The 17,120-nt window shown below is 50.7% G+C and overlaps 1 protein-coding gene across 2 annotated transcripts in view; it reads left to right on the forward strand.

The window, feature by feature from the left end:
* The window catches only part of PLCG2 (phospholipase C gamma 2), a 144,873-nt gene that overhangs the window by 94,161 nt on the left and 33,592 nt on the right, over window positions 1–17,120 (forward strand). The window contains exons 21-27 of one of the 2 annotated variants that reach the window (XM_028501928.2): window positions 1,489–1,560; window positions 4,807–4,916; window positions 7,967–8,063; window positions 9,390–9,456; window positions 11,295–11,452; window positions 15,465–15,567; window positions 16,910–17,119. In XM_028501928.2, coding sequence (XP_028357729.1) covers window positions 1,489–1,560; window positions 4,807–4,916; window positions 7,967–8,063; window positions 9,390–9,456; window positions 11,295–11,452; window positions 15,465–15,567; window positions 16,910–17,119 — 817 coding nt within the window. The remainder of the gene's footprint in view (window positions 1–1,488; window positions 1,561–4,806; window positions 4,917–7,966; window positions 8,064–9,389; window positions 9,457–11,294; window positions 11,453–15,464; window positions 15,568–16,909; window position 17,120) is intronic. The other variant, XM_036012265.1, reaches the window with a different exon arrangement.

Here is a 17,120-nt window from a genome sequence, read left to right on the forward strand (position 1 = left end):
TAGAATGTCTTGTCCAAGGTTATGATTCATCTGTTCACTCAGCAAACCTTTACTGAGCACTTGCCATGTGTCCGATGCTGCTCTAGTCCTGGGGGTACAGCATTGAAAACAGTGGGCAAAGACCCTGCCCTCACGCTGCTTGGAGTTTAGTGTGGGGGCAACAGATAATAAATGAGATAAATTTAAAACTATACAGAGCACTGCAAGGTAGTGATAGGTGCTACGGAGAAAAATGAATGGGAAGGTGGAAAAGTGTGTTCAGGGTGATACAGATGCAGTTCTCCTTGAGGGTCTGGGAAGAGCTCACTGAGGAGACTTCTGAGCAGACAGCAGCAGGGTGAAGGAGCCAGTCGTGCCGCTATGTGGAGGGAGGACAGCAAGGGCAGAGGTCTTGAGGTGGGACGTGCCTGGAGGTGCAGAGAGGAAGCCAGTGTGGCTGGAACCGAGTGAGCTGTGGTGGGAGCAGAACTTTGTAAGAATGGGGGTTACCCGGGGCCTGCATGGTGGAGGGCCATTGTCAGACACTGGCTTCTATTTCAAGCCATTGCAGGGTCCTGGGCAGGAAAGAGACCTGATCTGATTACCTTGCCTCAGTCCTGATTGGGCGTGTTTATTAACTTACTAGTAAGAGATTTACTGTGTACCTGCCCTGGGCCAGGAACTGTCCTAGACCCTGAGAGTGCGGTGGAACAAGGCTGCCTGGGAAATCTGGGTTCTAGTCAGGGGAGCTGGACAACAAATGGTCACATAATTAAGATGTTGTCAGGCAGTGTGAATTACAAGGAAGGAAATTGAACAGGATGGTGCCTGTAGGGGTGGGTGTTACACCTTAGATTGGGGTGGCCAAGGTCAGAGAAGGCCTCCTGCTGAGGGTTGGACTGTGAGCGGAAACCTGGAAGAGGGAGTGAACTGGCCACGGTTGCTGTGACGGAAGCTGGTTCTGGCTGGGGGAGCAGCCCCCCCGCCCCCCGCAAGCCCTGAGGTGGCTCTGAGGGGGCTCTGAGGGACAGAGAGCCGGCTGCTGTGGCCAGAGCCCAGTGGAAGAGAGGCAGAGGGAGGGTAGGGTGGCTTGTCAGCGTGTGCAGTAAACATGTAACCAGTTCCCTGTGGAATGAAGCCCTGGTTTGTGGCCCTGGCCAGTTTCCGTGGTGTAAATACATCACGGTGGCCAGTCTCAAGGGACCGACCATGATTGCGGGTCAGGAAGAGACCTATGGGCTCCAGCACACTCAGGGCTTGTGTTTTAACAACGGAGCACAGTGCCTTGCACACAGTAGGCCAGGATAGGGCCTCTCTCAATTTGGAGTAAAGTTTCCAAATTAGGGGAAACTTCTTTATAGCTTCTTACTGTCTCTCCCCACAAGACAGGAGTAAACTGTGAGGTTTCCTCTCTTCTGCCAGAGGGCAGGAGACCCCCAGGGCAGCTGGAATCCTTGGCTGTCACAGGAGTGTGGATGCTTCCATTTATTTTTCTTTGTTCTTTTTCAGGAAAGAGACATAAACTCCCTGTATGACGTCAGCAGAATGTATGTGGATCCCAGTGAAATCAATCCTTCTATGGTACAGTCTCGACCTTTAATTCACACTATTTTCTGGTCATAGGGCGAGAGGTAGGGTGAGAGGACATTTTGGGAAACTCGGCTAAAAAATATTTTTTCTTTCTTTTTTTTTTTAAGCGGAAATGATGATTGACAACATGACATTTCGTGTCATGGACAAGGTTAATAGAATTCTTCCTAATGTGACCATGCCTTGCTAAAATTCTGAGGTTTGATGAATCACCTTTGGGCCACACGGCTTCTAATTAAATGTTTTCCAAATGTTTCTTGCTCTCTGACGAGTTGGTGGTGCTTATACATTCTGCCTGCTTCGCCGACCTCCTCACAGTGCGAACACTCTCTCATATTCCCGCCCCGCCTGTGGTGTGGTCTCATGCAGGCAGGTTGGATTTTACTCTGAGCCCCTCGCTCCTCCTCGCTCTAGTTTCATCTCAGATGCGGTTTGAGCCTGCGGAGGGAGAGGGATGTGGATTTTCTGTTTGAGGGGTGATCTGGCACACAGTTAGTATGAAGTCCTCGATCAGGAAGCAGCCCCACGGGCAGGCTCTGTAGAAAGCAGAGACACATTTATTACTTTTTAAACTTATAATTGTTGGCCAGTGCAAATCCCTTTCAGCAAGAAACGAAGCCTTGAACAGTTGTTGGCAAACGGAGCTGTGTGCAAAATGTGTTAGGGGACATAGCTTGGTAGCAGAAACTTTTATTGGAGGTGACAAACACTCTACGAGAATGGCGTGGCCTCCCGCCAGCCAGGTGGCAGTGATGGTGGAGACTGTGGTGGCTGGCGGAGCACACTGCCCACCTCAAGGGCAGCCGCTCCCATGAGCAGTCCAGAAAGCAGGCCAGCCTTCTGATTTCTCAGGATAGGCCAGTAATCTAGGTGTCTTATGTGGAACCTCCACATGTTCAACTCCTGGCAACTAACTTACGTTGTAGAGAAAAGTCTTCCTGTGCCACACAAGGCAAGCAGAACACGGCTGCACGCTGAATCTGATTGCAGGCTGCTCAGCTGAGGCAAATGCCTCGGGATAAAATTATTACTGTTATTATGATTGAAAAATGATGTAACAATAAAGAAACCACTTTGAAAACAGGAAGAAATAATCAGCCTTGTCCCACCACCCTAACGCAGTAGCTGCCTGCATTTCTGCGGGGTGGTCTGCCTCCGCTGGTCCGTGTCTGTGTCTGACAGTCCCCATCACCTGCCTCTGGCATTTTTATTTGCTGTATTCGCCTGCCACTGGGCCACGTGTGGGCTTCTCCATTGCTAGTCTTCTTAATGACCGTTTTTGTGTAATCTGGCAGGCCAAGGAATTCAGATGAAATACATGGCTTGGAATTTTAACTTTAAAAAAGAATGTTTTCAATGCTGCACAATATTCTGGGTGGCTGTGCCACTTTAGCTATGTCCCCATCAGCAGCCATGTGAGTCATTTCTGGTCTTTGCTTTTCTGGTTAGCCCTAAAACGGACTTCACACGAGAGGTTCTCGGCATCTTTTGCATTACTTCCTTTAGATGAGATCTTAGAACTGGAATGACTAGACCGATAATAATAGGTACCATATCAATGATCACACGTTAAGCGTTGTTCTAAGCACTTGACAACTCATTAATTCTCACAACAGCCCCATAGAGTGGGTACTATTTTTTGTGCCCATTGTACAGATGAGGATGTTGAGGCACACTGAAGTGAAGGTCACATAGCTAGAAAGGTGTGGAGCTAGAATTTGGACCCAGGCAGCTGGGTGCGAGGTGTGTGCTCTTAGCCACTTCGCACCGCTGCATGCCTGCTTGGTCATCTGATGGGTGGCTTGTTTCTGGGCAGTTCACGAAGGACCACCTGTCAGGCTGGAGAATTGCTCCTTGTGGAAGCCATTGTATGCCACTCCCACTTCTGCCACTGGCTGTGTCTTCCTTGGAGGCTGGCAGTGACCTGTGAAGTTTCACGGAGAAAGATGTAGCTCTAGTTCTCATGGCCACCCTTGGAGCAAGATGCACAGGCAGAGCAGGCTCTGTTTGCAGTGGAGGAGATGAGGGCAGGGGGCCTGGTTAGCCTCTGGTCCAAGTTCCTGTGGAACTTGCAGAATGCAGACTAGATTGCTCCTTAAGGAACATCCATGAGCTATGGCAGTGGCTTACGTTAATTGATTCATCTTTACAGTCAGTCACCTGCCAGCTGGTTGACCTTAGGCATGGATACTTCATCTCTTTGTACCTCAATTTCCTCACCTGTAAAATGGGCGTAATAATGCTGCTACCTGCTTCTTAGGGTTGTTGGGAGGATTAAAGGAGATACCATAGATAAAAGGCCTAGAGCAGTGTTTTTGGCTATAATAAGCCCTGAATAAAGGTTAGATGTCATTTTTGTCATTACATGCATTATCTCATTTAATAGGCTCAACAACCCTGAGAAGCATGTAAAGTTTTACTTCCCATTTCCCAGATGGGGAAACTGAGGCTGAGAGAGCCTCAAGGTTATGTAGTAGTAAGGACCAGAGCAGTAACTTGAACCCACATGTTTGACTCCAGAGACTCAGCTCTGAGGAGTTCTACTGGATTCCTTGTAAAATCCATTCCCCTTCTCCTGGGTGTGGGGAGGTGACGTTGCTGATCTAAACAGGTCTGACAGTTTCAGAGGTTTTCCCATTAATATTTGCTTGCTGCATGGGTATTCATTTTGCCATGGATTTATGCTTGCCAAGTAGGCATTAAAACAGATTTCATTGATGACAAATTTTGTTCTAAGTTCTGGCTTGTTTCTCTCAGTGCAGCCATCACCTTCTGATGAATTCTATGGAGGAGTTCCTCAGTTAGTCCTGCAAAAAATGCCAGTGTCCTTCAGGAATCTAGTTAGGGGACCCTTAGCCTAGGTAAATAGTGGTGAGGCCCAGGATGGCCAGGAATGGTATTGAGTTTGAACTTCTGGAAGGAATGTTGAGCGCAGGCACTGAGTGAGGACTTAGTGCTGGTTGTGATTTAATCGGAAAGCCACATCCTTTCTTTGTTGAGGAAATTGAGCAATTTTCGGTGCCCTTGGCTCTGACCGGGCCAAGCCCCCATTCCTACTACACCCTGGTGACTTTTTGAGACTATGGAGCCTCCGCAATGCTTTCACTTTGCCAGCAGATGGCGCTGTAACCCCGGACTGAAGCCCCTGCTCCCTAAAGAGAAGACTCAAATGTGCTAGTAGGCTTCCCTCTACTCATGTCAGGGGCCTGACCTTTTCCTTTCTGTTTTCCCTGAAAGCCTCAGAGAACTGTGAAAGCTCTGTATGACTACAAAGCCAAGCAGAGTGATGAGCTGAGCTTCTACCGTGGCGCCCTCATTCACAACGTCTCCAAGGAGCCCGGGGGCTGGTAAGGCTGAGCCGCTTGGTGGATGAACTTGACTGGTCACTTTTTGGTAGTGAGACACAAGTGCTGGCTGAGCTCTGACCCCTCTTATCTGCATTCTGAGCTGTCTTTGACCTGTTCTGCCTTCTCTGGGAAGTGGCTTGATGCGTGCGTGCTCTGTTCAGAGGAGTGGGTAAGCAATAATAATAACAATTATTATATTACATAGATTCATAGCATATCACATCATATATTATTTTAATTGTAATAGCAGCCACTGTTTATTGAGGTCTGTTTGCCAGGCACTATGCTAATTGCTTTTGTACGTCATCTAACCAAATCCTCATTACAACCCCGTGGAGTTGTGACTATGATTATCCCCATTTCACAGATGTGGTGAATGAGGCTTTCCACAGTTGCACAGCTGTTAAAATGCACAGGCTCTTCCCATTATATAAGCCTGTGCATTATTTTAAATTCAAATTCTTATGCAATGGCTTAATCCCGTGCCCTATGTAATGGCCCCATCCTGAGCTGAAGAGGGCACATTTTAGGCCAAAGGTACCTGGTGTGCTAGGGTTTATTAGCTCTTCCCTCTTTTCATGTGGGAATAAAAAAATTCGCTGCCCAGCCATAGGCTCCGGGGTAGGGAGTTTTATGGGGTGATTCCTACCTTAGAGCCGTAAGGATTTGTTCATAACCGTGAGCACCGGCAGGGATTCAAGCACCTCCCAAGATCAGGATCTCTTCTTCCTACAAGATAGCTGAACCTGACCTAGAACTCTGGATAGCAGCTCAAATTGTGTGCCTCTGTGTGTTAAGCTCTGGTTTCAACACTTCATTTGAAATAACTCATTTAATCCACACAATGACCCTATAAGGTTGGTTCTATCAGTACCTGCATTTTTATAGACAAGGAAACTGGCACAGAGAGGTATAGTAAGTTGTCCCGGGCCACACAGCAAGCTGAGATTTGAAGCCAGGCCTTCTGACTCCAGAGCCCACACTCCTCACCTAACTCATGTACAGATGGGGTCCAGAGGTTTTCAAAGTTTAATTTAGAGAACCTCCTCTCCTACCCAATTCTTACCTAGATTTCCCAGAGTCAAACAAGGTAATGGCAGAGCTATCTGTCCCCCATCTGGCCTCCCCACTGGAACCTAGAGGCCCTCTTGCAAGGTCTCAGCCCCAGATTGCCAACCAGTGTTGTCCGTCCACCTCCCTCCACGACAGAGGTTTGACTTTCCAAGGTCCCTCCTACTGAGTGGCTTGGCCACGTCTCCCCCAGGCCTCAGCGCCCCCTCGCTGTGCCTTTGCACCCTGCCCCTGTTGAGGTCTCATTTCTGTCTGTGAGGATGACTGACATACAGAGCTGTGGGTGGAGCCCGGGTGATCACTGCAGGTCACCCCCTTGTGCATGGGGGCAACAGCTCATGCCTTTCTGCTCCTCTGGTGTGCACATCCACACGTTCCCAAGGCTGCTGTTCTGAGGATAAGAGCCTGGCATGAGGGCCTTTGCTGAGGCGCTGTGGGCAAACCACCCAGCTCGGGTTCCCCACTTTCTCCTCCTCTCCAGTGACAATAGTGCTATCCAGGGGGGTGCCTGTGTCAGACCCCCTTTTGGTGCATCCTCCCAAACTGGCTGCGGTAGAGCTGAAGGGACCAAATAATTTTTGTGCATCCGGGATGTATTTGTGAAGAGAATATTATTGTTAATAATCACACCTGGAGAGCAGGCACAAATCACTCAGTCCTGGGCGAACAGTCCCCCTGAATACAGCCAGCTTTGCCTGAGATGGACCTGGAGAAACAAAGGCGAAAATGGCGTACAGCTGGTGAGCCTGGATCTACACGAGGCTGTGGCACTGTTGGCCTTCGCTCTGCTTGTTTAGGTCGATGAACAGTGGAATGTTTCCCCCCACCCCCAGTACAGCTTTGATTGAGACCGAGGAAGGTCTCACATAGTGGGGAAAGTGGACTGCTCTGACAGCTGTAGGGGCAGATGCCACAGGAGCACAGAAGAGCACTCAGCCTAGGAGGCAGTCAGGCAAGGCTCCCTGGAGGAAGCACACCTGAGCTGAACCTAAAATGCTTAGTAGGAACAAGCTGGATGCAAAGGGCACAGACCCAGGCATGGAAGCTGGGCAGCCTAGCAGGGGCACAAGTAGTGGGTGACCGGTTGTTTGGAAAGAATGTCAAGTTGGAGCCATGGGGAGTCAGGAGTCGAGGGAGGTCCTAGAGCCCCTGGGGTCAGACCATGAGGGCTCTGATAGCCAGGCTGAAGAGTCTGGACTTGATCCTGATGGGTTCGGGAGCCATCAGTGCGGCGTGGTCAGAGATGCATTCTGGAAAGTGCTCCCAGCTGCAGACGGTGGCCCACAAGGGCTGTTGGAGGGAGGAGCCCTGCACGTGCAGGCACTGGACGTGGGGGAAGAATCTTGGAAATGCCACAGTTGAGTCCAGACAAGAACATAGCTCGGTTGTGTCCCATGCTGTCATCAGTGCTGCTACGGAGGTAGGAAGGAGGTTGGGGTCGTGGTTTACCTGAACAACAAGAACACTGTTGAGCGCCTGCCGTGTACTAGGTGCTATTTAAAGTCCTCAGCACGTGTTAACCCATGCAGTCCCAATAAATCCTCTGAGGGAGGCACTGGGATTACCCCCCTTTTACAGATGGTGCAGAGGACCCATGTAGTTGGCCATGGAGCTGGAATTTGATTCCAGGCTGTTTGGCTCCAGAACCTTCTTTATCTCCCTCTTGTCTCTGAGCTCATGGAGCTCCCTGCTCTAGAGCAGAGCTTGTCTCGTGTGGCCTGTGGAGTCCATGTGAAGCACTGGAACTTTTGACTTGTGGTGTCTTTGATCGAAAGGCAAGAGGATTCCTCCCCCTCCCCCCCCCCCCATTGCTGATGCAGAAAAGCAGGGGAGCCCTTGGGAGTGCTCCATGCTCTCAGCACCTCCTGTGGCCTCTCGGTCACGCGCCCTTTCCCCCGCCCGCAGCTGGGATCTAAGGAGCAGTAATGGATTGTTAACACTGCCCGGCGAGGCCCTTGATGCCCTCTGTGCTTACCTAGGTGGAAAGGAGACTATGGAACCAAAATCCAGCAGTACTTCCCGTCCAATTACGTCGAGGACATTTCATCGGCTGATGTGGAGGATCTGGAGAAGCAGGTGAGGCTCCATCGTTGCAGGGAGGGACCTTCCGCTCCTTCGGGGAACCCACTGAGCCGTCTCAGCGGGTACATTTTACACGCGCTGCTGTGTGGTCCCTGTGGAGCCCTGACACAGAGTGACGTGGAAAGCAGATGGTCCCCTGAACTGTTGTTGTGGGTGAAAGTCACTGTGACCGACCATGTTTTAATCAGGTTGGGCTGGGCTGGAAGGCTTTGGATATGCAGGAGAAATCTCTCTAGAGTGAAAATGGCCAAACGGGGAATTTGTCCTTTGCTTAAAACAGCTTGCGAATGAAATGCATTTAGTTTGGCCAGCCAGCCATTCAGAACATGCTTGGTGTGAATAAGTAAGTGGGCCAAAGTGCAAGGTGAGTTGAAGCCTTCCTGGTGGCATGGCAAACCTGGTTTCTATTCCCTGCCTTCTCTTGCCCCGAAGGCTCAAAGAGCAGCCACTTTCAGTGCGATGGCACTGCACCAGGGATGAACTCTTTGTATTGAGGACTTGAAGATTCTTCTGTTTGAGCTCAAGGAATTTTCTAAGGGAGTTGGGGCAATCTGGGAAGGCTTCATGGAGGAAGGGGCATTTGGGCCTTAAAAGACAAGTTAGAGATCAACAGCAAGAGACTGACAGGAGGGAATTAATTCTAGGTGGGAAGTACAGCCCAAGCAAAGGTGTGGTGGTGGGAAAGTGATTGTGTTCAGTGTGTTCAACCCGAGGCAGAGAAATTATGCTCTTTCTGTGTCGGTCCGTGGTGCCCCTACCCACACAGCATTACCTGGTGGAGGGGTGGGGGAGTAACGCAGTGGGCAGATGCACAGCTCTGCCAGCTCTCCTCACACCCGGGTGTTCCCTGTTGTACCTGGGCCCTGGGAGGTGGAGCCGGAAGGCTGACGGGGGCTCCCAGGGAGCCTGGAAGTCAGATCACAGGGTGTGGATGTTGCTTCCACGGGACTTGGAGAGTCACAGAAGGCTCTTGACGAGGCCAGATAGTCCCATCTCGTAATGTCAGAAAAAAGGGCCTGAGATGTTTTTGAAGCCAGATCCGTGGAGATGCTCCCAAACCAGTTCTGGAATTCACAAGGCCTGTTCTTATGGATTGGAAAATGAGATGCCAAACCTGCCAGCACCCCCTCGCTGCTCGGCCCCTGTCAGTCACAGGCTTCATTATTTAGCTCTCTCCCCCTGGACATATCCTGTAATGAAAATGCATTTTAAACAGTTCCACCGGCAGTGTCTCTGCTAAACGTTGTGCTTTGGAAACTGGTTGTCTTTTATGATTATACCTGTTAAAACTAACATGAGTTACATCTTATTTCTTCACAGATTATTGAAGACAATCCCTTAGGGTCTCTTTGCAGAGGAATACTGGATCTCAATGCCTATAACGTTGGTGCGTTCACACATGGCCTTAGCCTGGATTCCCACCCAAATCCCCCCACCGCGAGTCTGGCCTCAGAACCACCCCCGGCAGGGAGGCAGCTCTCGCTGAAGTTGAGTATTGGGCCAGGCCGGTCCCTGATTGCAGTGTTAGGTCTGCTATTCATATCTGCAAAGTGCTAACGCTGAGTCTTGTGCAGAGTAAGTGCTAGACGAGTATTAGATGTTGTTATTCCCAATGTCTTCATCATTTCAGGGATCTGCCTGGGTTTCCCACGCTTTTCTAAGAGGGGCTGGGCTCTTGGCCCAGCTGCGGTGGAGCACAAAGTTGGGAGTGTCTGGTTCTAAGCCCAGCTCTGCCTCTCGGTTGCTATGAGACCCTGGGCCTGTCACTTCTCTCTGACCCTCCACTTCCTGGCTGCTCAGCTGGGCATCAGGAAACCTGGCCCGCCCACCTTGGAGTCTGGTGCAAGGGGAGATGTGAATACACGGTCCAAGCACACAGCAGTGCAGGGGCTGTGAATTACAGGGGCTTCCTGAGCCCTGACCACGCCCACTTTTAGGTGGGGACACAGCAGCTTCCATTTGAAGGGACTGAGGCAGTGAGGAGAACAATCTGGGCAAGAAGCCCACGTGGCATTCTTCTCGGGGTAGCCCGAGTTTCCCGGGGCAGCCCGAGTTTCCACAGCTCCGAGCAGCCCGTCAGTTCACCAGCCTGGGTGTGTTCCCTCCAAGGCCTTTGCTGGGGAGGCCCGAGCATGGTCCAAGGTCTCAGACAACAACAGTGCCGGGAAATTTCTGCTTCAGTGTCAGCACTTTGCTTCCTCCATTTATTGCCTGTTTTTTTTTTTTTTTTTTTCTGACAACGATCTAATAGGGTAGATAAGAGAGGGACTCCTGATTCCAGTTAACAGATGAGAAAACCAGGCCTGTGAGCACCCACCAGCCCTGCCTGAGGTTCCCAGGCAAGTTAACGGACAAACTGGGACTCACCTGTGTTGCTCTTTGTATTGTCTCCTGCACCGTGCTTACAAGGCACAGGTAGATGGCTGCATGGTGACAGACAGGAAGCTTGGAGTCAGGTCTCATTCAGGCCTCAGCTTTGCCGTTACTAGCTATGTGACCGTGCACGTGTCACATTCCCTCAACAGGTCTCTGTGTCCTCTCCTGTAAAGTGGATATGACAAGAAAGCACCCCAAAAGGTTGTGATAGGGATTAAATAAGATGTGGTGCATGTAATCTGCTTACAATATTGCCCAGCACATAAGAGCTCAGAGAAGTTAGTGAATAGAATAATCTTACTTGGCAGGTTATTTCTCTTCTCATAGCCTTAATTTCCTTACCTAGAAAACACTTTCTCTGCAGAGAGAGCCTCTTCCATGGCTCCTTCCTACTGGCGGTCCTTGGTGTCCCTTGGCTTATGGCTGTGTCACTCCAGTCTCTGCCTGTGTCTTTGATGGCCGTTTCCACTGTGTCTGTGTCTCAGATTTCATTCTTCTTTCTCTGACAAGGGCACTAGTTCTTGGAGGCAGGGTCCACCCTAACTCTATGGATGGCCTCATCCTGAGATCCTTAGGTACATCTGCAAAGACACTGGCTCCAACTAAAGTCACATTCATAGGCACCGGGGGTCAGGCTGTGGGCATATCTGTTTGGGGAATACAACTCAGGCTGCTGCGCACCTAAACCAGTAACGTGTGTCCAGAGTCCAGACACTGCTCGATACGAAGCAGGTGTCCCCATCAGCACTGACCGCTGGGCTCATGACAGAGTGGCTCAGGCAACGAGAAGTCTGGTCTTCATGGCTTTCTGACAGGCTGATCAGGACTTGTGATGTTCTCTCCCCAAAGTGAAAGCCCCACAGGGCAAAAACCAGAAGCCTTTCGTCTTTATCCTGGAACCCAAGAAGCAGGGGGACCCTCCAGTGGAGTTTGCCACGGACAGGGTGGAGGAGCTCTTCGAATGGTTCCAGAGCATCCGGCAGATCACCTGGAAGATTGACACCAAGGTAGGCCCTCTGCTCACCTGGGCTCAGGTGGGCCTGGTATTTTTAGGCCCCTGGCACTCTGCAGAGACATAGGTGGGTCCGGGCAGCAGGAGGAGCAGGCTCAGGGGCCACACAGAATTCAGACCAGCGATGAGGTGGGTTCAGACAGTAGGGTAGCACCCATCATTTTGATAGAGGAAAGGGATGTTGGAGGTCCCCCTGGGAACGACAGAAGGCTCAGAGTGTGTGCAGTGACTCTTGGTGTTTGGGGCCATATGTTAACAAGAAGGATTTGCGTTTCTTATTGTGAGTATTTTCTCGTCGCTAAGAGTTATTCAAAGCAGGCCAGATCCCTCCCACAGCGAGCATGCACTGGGCTTGCCTCCCTGGGCCTGCAGTAGACTCTAGGAAAAGTGTATTGACAGGACTGTTTTCTTTGCCTCCAGAAGTTTGTGTGCTTATGGAGGAACTTCCACTCTCGATGGGTGTGAACTTTGCAGGGTTATCCTGAGTGGTGGTGCATTAGTGTTGAGCGGGAAGTGTTTTGAGAAGGGTCAGGTTCTGGGTAAGAAGAAGAGGTTTGGTTTGCTTCCTGGAAGGGCTGCACCCTGGGCAAGCAACCAGATGTCTCTGCACCTCAGTTTCCTCTTCTGCCAACCGAGGAGCCAGGCACCTACCTGAAAAGGGGACGTGAGGATGAAATGAGGTGCAGCATGAAAAGTATGGGGCGTGGCGCCTGGCATTCTGCGAGGGTGCAGTTCCTGAGGGTATTTAACTGTCACGTGGTGGTCACACCAGGAGGACGCGGGGAAGCGTGAGGTGGCATCTGCTCTTTCTTATGGCTGTAGAACTGGGAAGAAATTTTAGGGTTTCCCACTTGCTTCTAAGACAGGTCTTGACCCAAAGGACTGACTTTAAAGTTTTCCTAGGACCTGTTGGGCTCCTCGATGGGTCCTCTTCCTTCAGTGAACTTGGAAGGCCAGGCACCAGCAGCCGAGTCTCTCCACCCCTGCAGGACCTCACAGCTTGGCCAGCCTCTGGTCACTGTGACTCACCCCTTTAACATCCTGGAGTGGAGCCCTCATTTTTAGACGACTTTATAGAGAGCTGGTGGGCTGAGCACCCTCCCTGGTGGGGCCCGTTGTCTTGCCCGTCCCAGGATCTAGTCAGAGGCCTCACACCTGGGTCCTGAGTATTCCCAAGGCTTGTCACTCACGATGAGCTGTGGCCCAAAAGTTTCTTTCTTCCTACTCTTCCTGGTGGGAGCATCTCATTTATCCCTGTGCCTTCAGTGTACTACAGCTCCCAGACACAGGGGGGCGCCACTGTCCCAAGGCTCATTTGAAAGTTTATTTCCCTCTATCTTACAGATGTGTGTTCGTTCACATAGCCGGTTGAATAGCTGTCGTCATGAACTGTATGGCGCCATTTGCCAGCATGTGACCCTCTTAAGTATGTTCTAGTATTTGTGATTCTGGGCACTAAAGCTGAGGACGGAGAAAAGCACTAGTGAGAAAGTCCTTAGCAATTGTTCTCTGGAGGCGTCAGTCTCAGGCACCCAAACCTCTCCTGAAGGGGGGCTGAGTGTCAGGCGCAGAGCCGCTGGGGCATGGCGATGACACGCTGCCAGCTGCGTCCTGGCCCTCCACTTCTCCTGGAGAAAAAAGTGAGTTCACGTGAAGGTTCTCTGCCCCCTTCTCTCCGTGGCTGCATGGTTTCTGAAGTTAAGCCTCGCTGTTCAAGGCTCCTTTGATCTACATCCTCTTTAATTGGTTTTTACATCTGTTTAGACTTCATTAGAAAATATTGTAAATATGGTCTTTTCTTATGGTCTATGAACGTTTAAAAAACAGGAGTCAGCAGAATTGACTGAGTCTTGCCCTGGGCCCAACCAGCTGTAAGAAGAGCTGGTGGGGGATGGAGGAAGGAGGCTCGTCCTGCCTCTGGGAGAGCAGTGTGCGTGTGCGCATGCGTGCGTGGGAACTCGCCGCTTACTGCTGGGGGCGCCTGGCCGAGGCCTCGCCGTTGCGCCTGTCCCGGTTAACATGCTCAGGGCCCTGTGATTCTGCACGATCTCTGGCCCGCTTTAGTCCATGGGAAAAGACCAGTCACTAAGATCCGTCTAGTTAGTGAGCTTCCAAACCCTGACCAAGGAAATGTGCTGTGACTTCATATTCTGAGATGGCCCGACGGCAAAATCTGCCAGTCTGGAGAGTAATTGTTACAAGATTTTGAGGAAGCAGCTGATATTTCATCTTAAACTGATAATGTCTTCTGCTAAGGTTTTAAAAAAAATGAAGTCCATAACCTGCCATTGCTCTGTGCTTTGTGAGGCCAAAGTTCCATGATTCACCATAGGTATGCCCCCCACCCGGACCACCCCCGCCTCCCCCACATTGAAAGCAACTCTTTTGTCATTAGAGCTGAACTGTGTTGTTGCTATGTTTCCTGTTTCCAAACAACCCCATGGTGAAATCACCAAGCTAAGTTGACACAAGGTCTAGGAGAAAACACGCAAAGTCCGAAAATAAGTAAGGCTTTTGTTTCCCTGATGGCATTTTCCTATTGACTATGCGGCTGACTCTTCTGTGCCTCTCACTCCGGGCCCATCCCACCCACTACAGCCCACTCTGGCCTCAGCACTGTGGCTTGCATTGAGCAACTGTGGGAAGGGCTGGTGACATTTAGGTGTGTGTGCGTAGATGAGCTAGCTGCTAGAGCAAATTTTGGAGGCTTCTGGTCACACTCAAATCTGTCTTGGTGATCTGGTCACTGCTGGGGCTCGTATAAAAGGCTCCTTTGCTGGTCATTGATTGCTGAGGTCCACTGTGGCCCCATGATTTATGTGAGCACTCATGGGTGAAGGCATTCTTCCAGAAGAAATCCGTTGCCTACATCTACCTGTTTAAAGAGTGGACTTTTTCCATCCTTGCCTGGGGGCCATTTCTGGAGCAACCTGAGTGCCCCCTACCTGTTGTTTGCCACGTGCCTGGCAGGGCGCCAAGGCCACCTTATTTAGTTCTCTAGGACCGGGGTACTCATGTTAGCCTCGCTTGACAGTTGAGGAAACGGAGGTGCAGAGAGAGCCTATAACCTGCCCAGCTGACCCAGCTAATAAATAGCAGGGTTGGCTTTCAAACCCATGTCTCTGGTTCCAGTCCCCACTGTCATTACCACTGTGTTCCATAGCCCCTCTCTTTCCCTGGCACCTGAACACTTGGTACCCACAGGGCCTGCTTCCAAGGGACATGTCTCAGTGGGGAAACAAGGTCTGGGTGGTAGTGATTAATGACATCAGTGCAGGACATTCAGACAAGGGACAGCATGAGGCTGAGCAAGGCCAGGCCTGGGTGAAATCGTGAGCACTCTCAAAGGCTTGTGGGAAGCAATATCCTTTTCCAAGTTCTGTCTGGAGTTATCCAGGAAGGCTTCCTGGAGAAGGCATGATCTGGGGAGGGTCCAGGAAGAGGAGGAGGGATCTGATGAACTAGCAGAGGAGGGAGGTTGGGGACTGTAGGCTGAGAAGCCAGGAGGTCATTGACGTGGTTCCGGGGACCTGAGATGTGAGCTCTGGGGCATTTTAGAGAAATCAGAGGCAGGTGGGGACTGTGCATATTGCCTCAGCCTCAGAGAGGAGGGGTGCCCAGGCCAGCAATTTATGACAAGGATGCGGTGTTCTATAGAGGCCAGGAGGACGTGAGGTCATGGGCTTGGAGAACTAGAATTGGATGAACTGAAACAGTGGTTCATAGGCCAGCAAGCCGAGAGCAGAGGGTTAAGGAGAGTGGTGTGGTGACAGACCGCAATCCTGTGTAGAAATGACTTGGTCAAGAGTTTCGACAGGAAGAGGAAGGAAAGAGAGGAGGGACAGGGGAAAGGAAGACATTCAATCATATTAAAGATCTGAGTGTGCAGGAGGGCCAAGAGGAGAGATGGCAGTCAGATGGGAGAAAAGCATGCCACGTGGGTTGGGGGATGGGATTTCTTGGGTGCTGGCCGGAGGGCTGAAACTAAAGACAATCGGCCCAAACAGGAGAACAACATGAAGTACTGGGAGAAGAACCAGTCGATCGCCATTGAGCTGTCGGACCTGGTCGTCTACTGCAAGCCAACCAGCAAGACCAAAGACAACTTAGGTACAGTCTCCCACAACTCTGCCTCTGCACGTGGTGAAAACTCTTGTTCCCCTGAGTTTGGCATCGTCACAGGGCACAGCCAGTGTGGTTCCTGCTCATTCTTAACTGCTTTAGGTGGAGTTTCCCCTTGCATCTGTCCTCAGAGCCCGGGTGCTAGTTACACAGGCCTGCCAGGCATCTAAGGAGAAAGAGCCTCTCAGAGGGTCTTTTCTACTAAGTAGGGGCAGTTTCCTACTGCTACTGTAACAAGTTACTGCAAACTTGGTGGCAGAAAACAAACATATTTTTACTCTCTCAGTCCCGGAGGCCAGGAGCCTGGAATCAGTATTTCTAGGCTGAAGTCAAGGTATGGACAGATTTCAGCCACTCCTTCTGGATTCTGGTGGTTGCCAACATTCCTTGGCTTGTGGCTACATCATTCCAATCTGCCTCTTGGTCACATGTCCTTCTCTTCTGTGTAGTCAAAATACTCCCCATTAAAAGGGTCTGTGGTAACATTTAGGGCCCAGATAATCTCTCAATGGCAAGCTCCTTAATTTAATCATATCTGCAAAGCCCCCTTTGCCATATAAGGCAATTATCCAGCACAGAAGAATTCAAAAATGACTCTTAAACCAAAGTCTCCAAAGTAGCCAGTTCTTTGACCTTAGAATTGTCCATTCACATTTCCTTCCTCCTTTCTTTGAACCTTTGGAGCAGATCCTATCTTTGATCTCAAGAATGTGTGATTCTAGGACCAAGGAGGTATAGTACTAGAGAAACGGTACCAAACCCCGGAATTAACTGTCTCTAGGAGGCTGTTCCCCAGGCACCTCCACGTTGCAGGTTTGTGGGCTGTCCCACCACAGCTGGACGTGAAGGAGCAGAGCTTCATCCAAGCAAAGAATTGTTTGCATGTTCCCCTCCCTCTCTTACAGCCTTTCCTGCAGGCAGTCAATTCCCCCTCCGCCAGGAGGCTTGGTTCACTCACCTGAACCTGTAGCGTCTCTGCTGAGGGGAGAATGGACTCCCCTCCTGCCTACTGATCCCTGAGTCCATTCCCTGACCCTCGCCCTTTCTATACTTGTGCCACTTCTGTGTTTTCTTGTGCGAGGCTGCTGGTAATTTTAAACAAAAAGAAAATTACAATAATCCTAGACAAAAAGACCATGGTAACACTGGGATCCCTTTTAATAGCTCGGATCCCTGAAGGGCAGGAGCCCCCAGCAGTCCCAGTTACGGGAATGGCATCAGGACCATGTGCACATCTTGTCAGAGGGCTTCCTGGTGTCATTTTATGAGCCTTCACATTTGGATAATGCACGAGACACATGATAAACGGTGACTCTGCCTCTCTGTGCAGAAAATCCTGACTTCCGAGAAATCCGCTCCTTTGTGGAGACGAAGGCTGACAGCGTCGTCAGGCAGAAGCCCATCGATCTCCTGAAGTACAATCAGAAGGCCCTGACCCGCGTGTACCCGAAGGGACAGAGGGTGGACTCCTCCAACTACGATCCCTTCCGCCTCTGGCTGTGTGGCTCCCAAATGGTGGCACTCAATTTCCAGACTGCAGG

This window comes from Phyllostomus discolor, chromosome 12 (genome assembly GCF_004126475.2).
Source record: "Phyllostomus discolor isolate MPI-MPIP mPhyDis1 chromosome 12, mPhyDis1.pri.v3, whole genome shotgun sequence".
Taxonomy (NCBI): Eukaryota; Metazoa; Chordata; class Mammalia; order Chiroptera; family Phyllostomidae; genus Phyllostomus; species Phyllostomus discolor.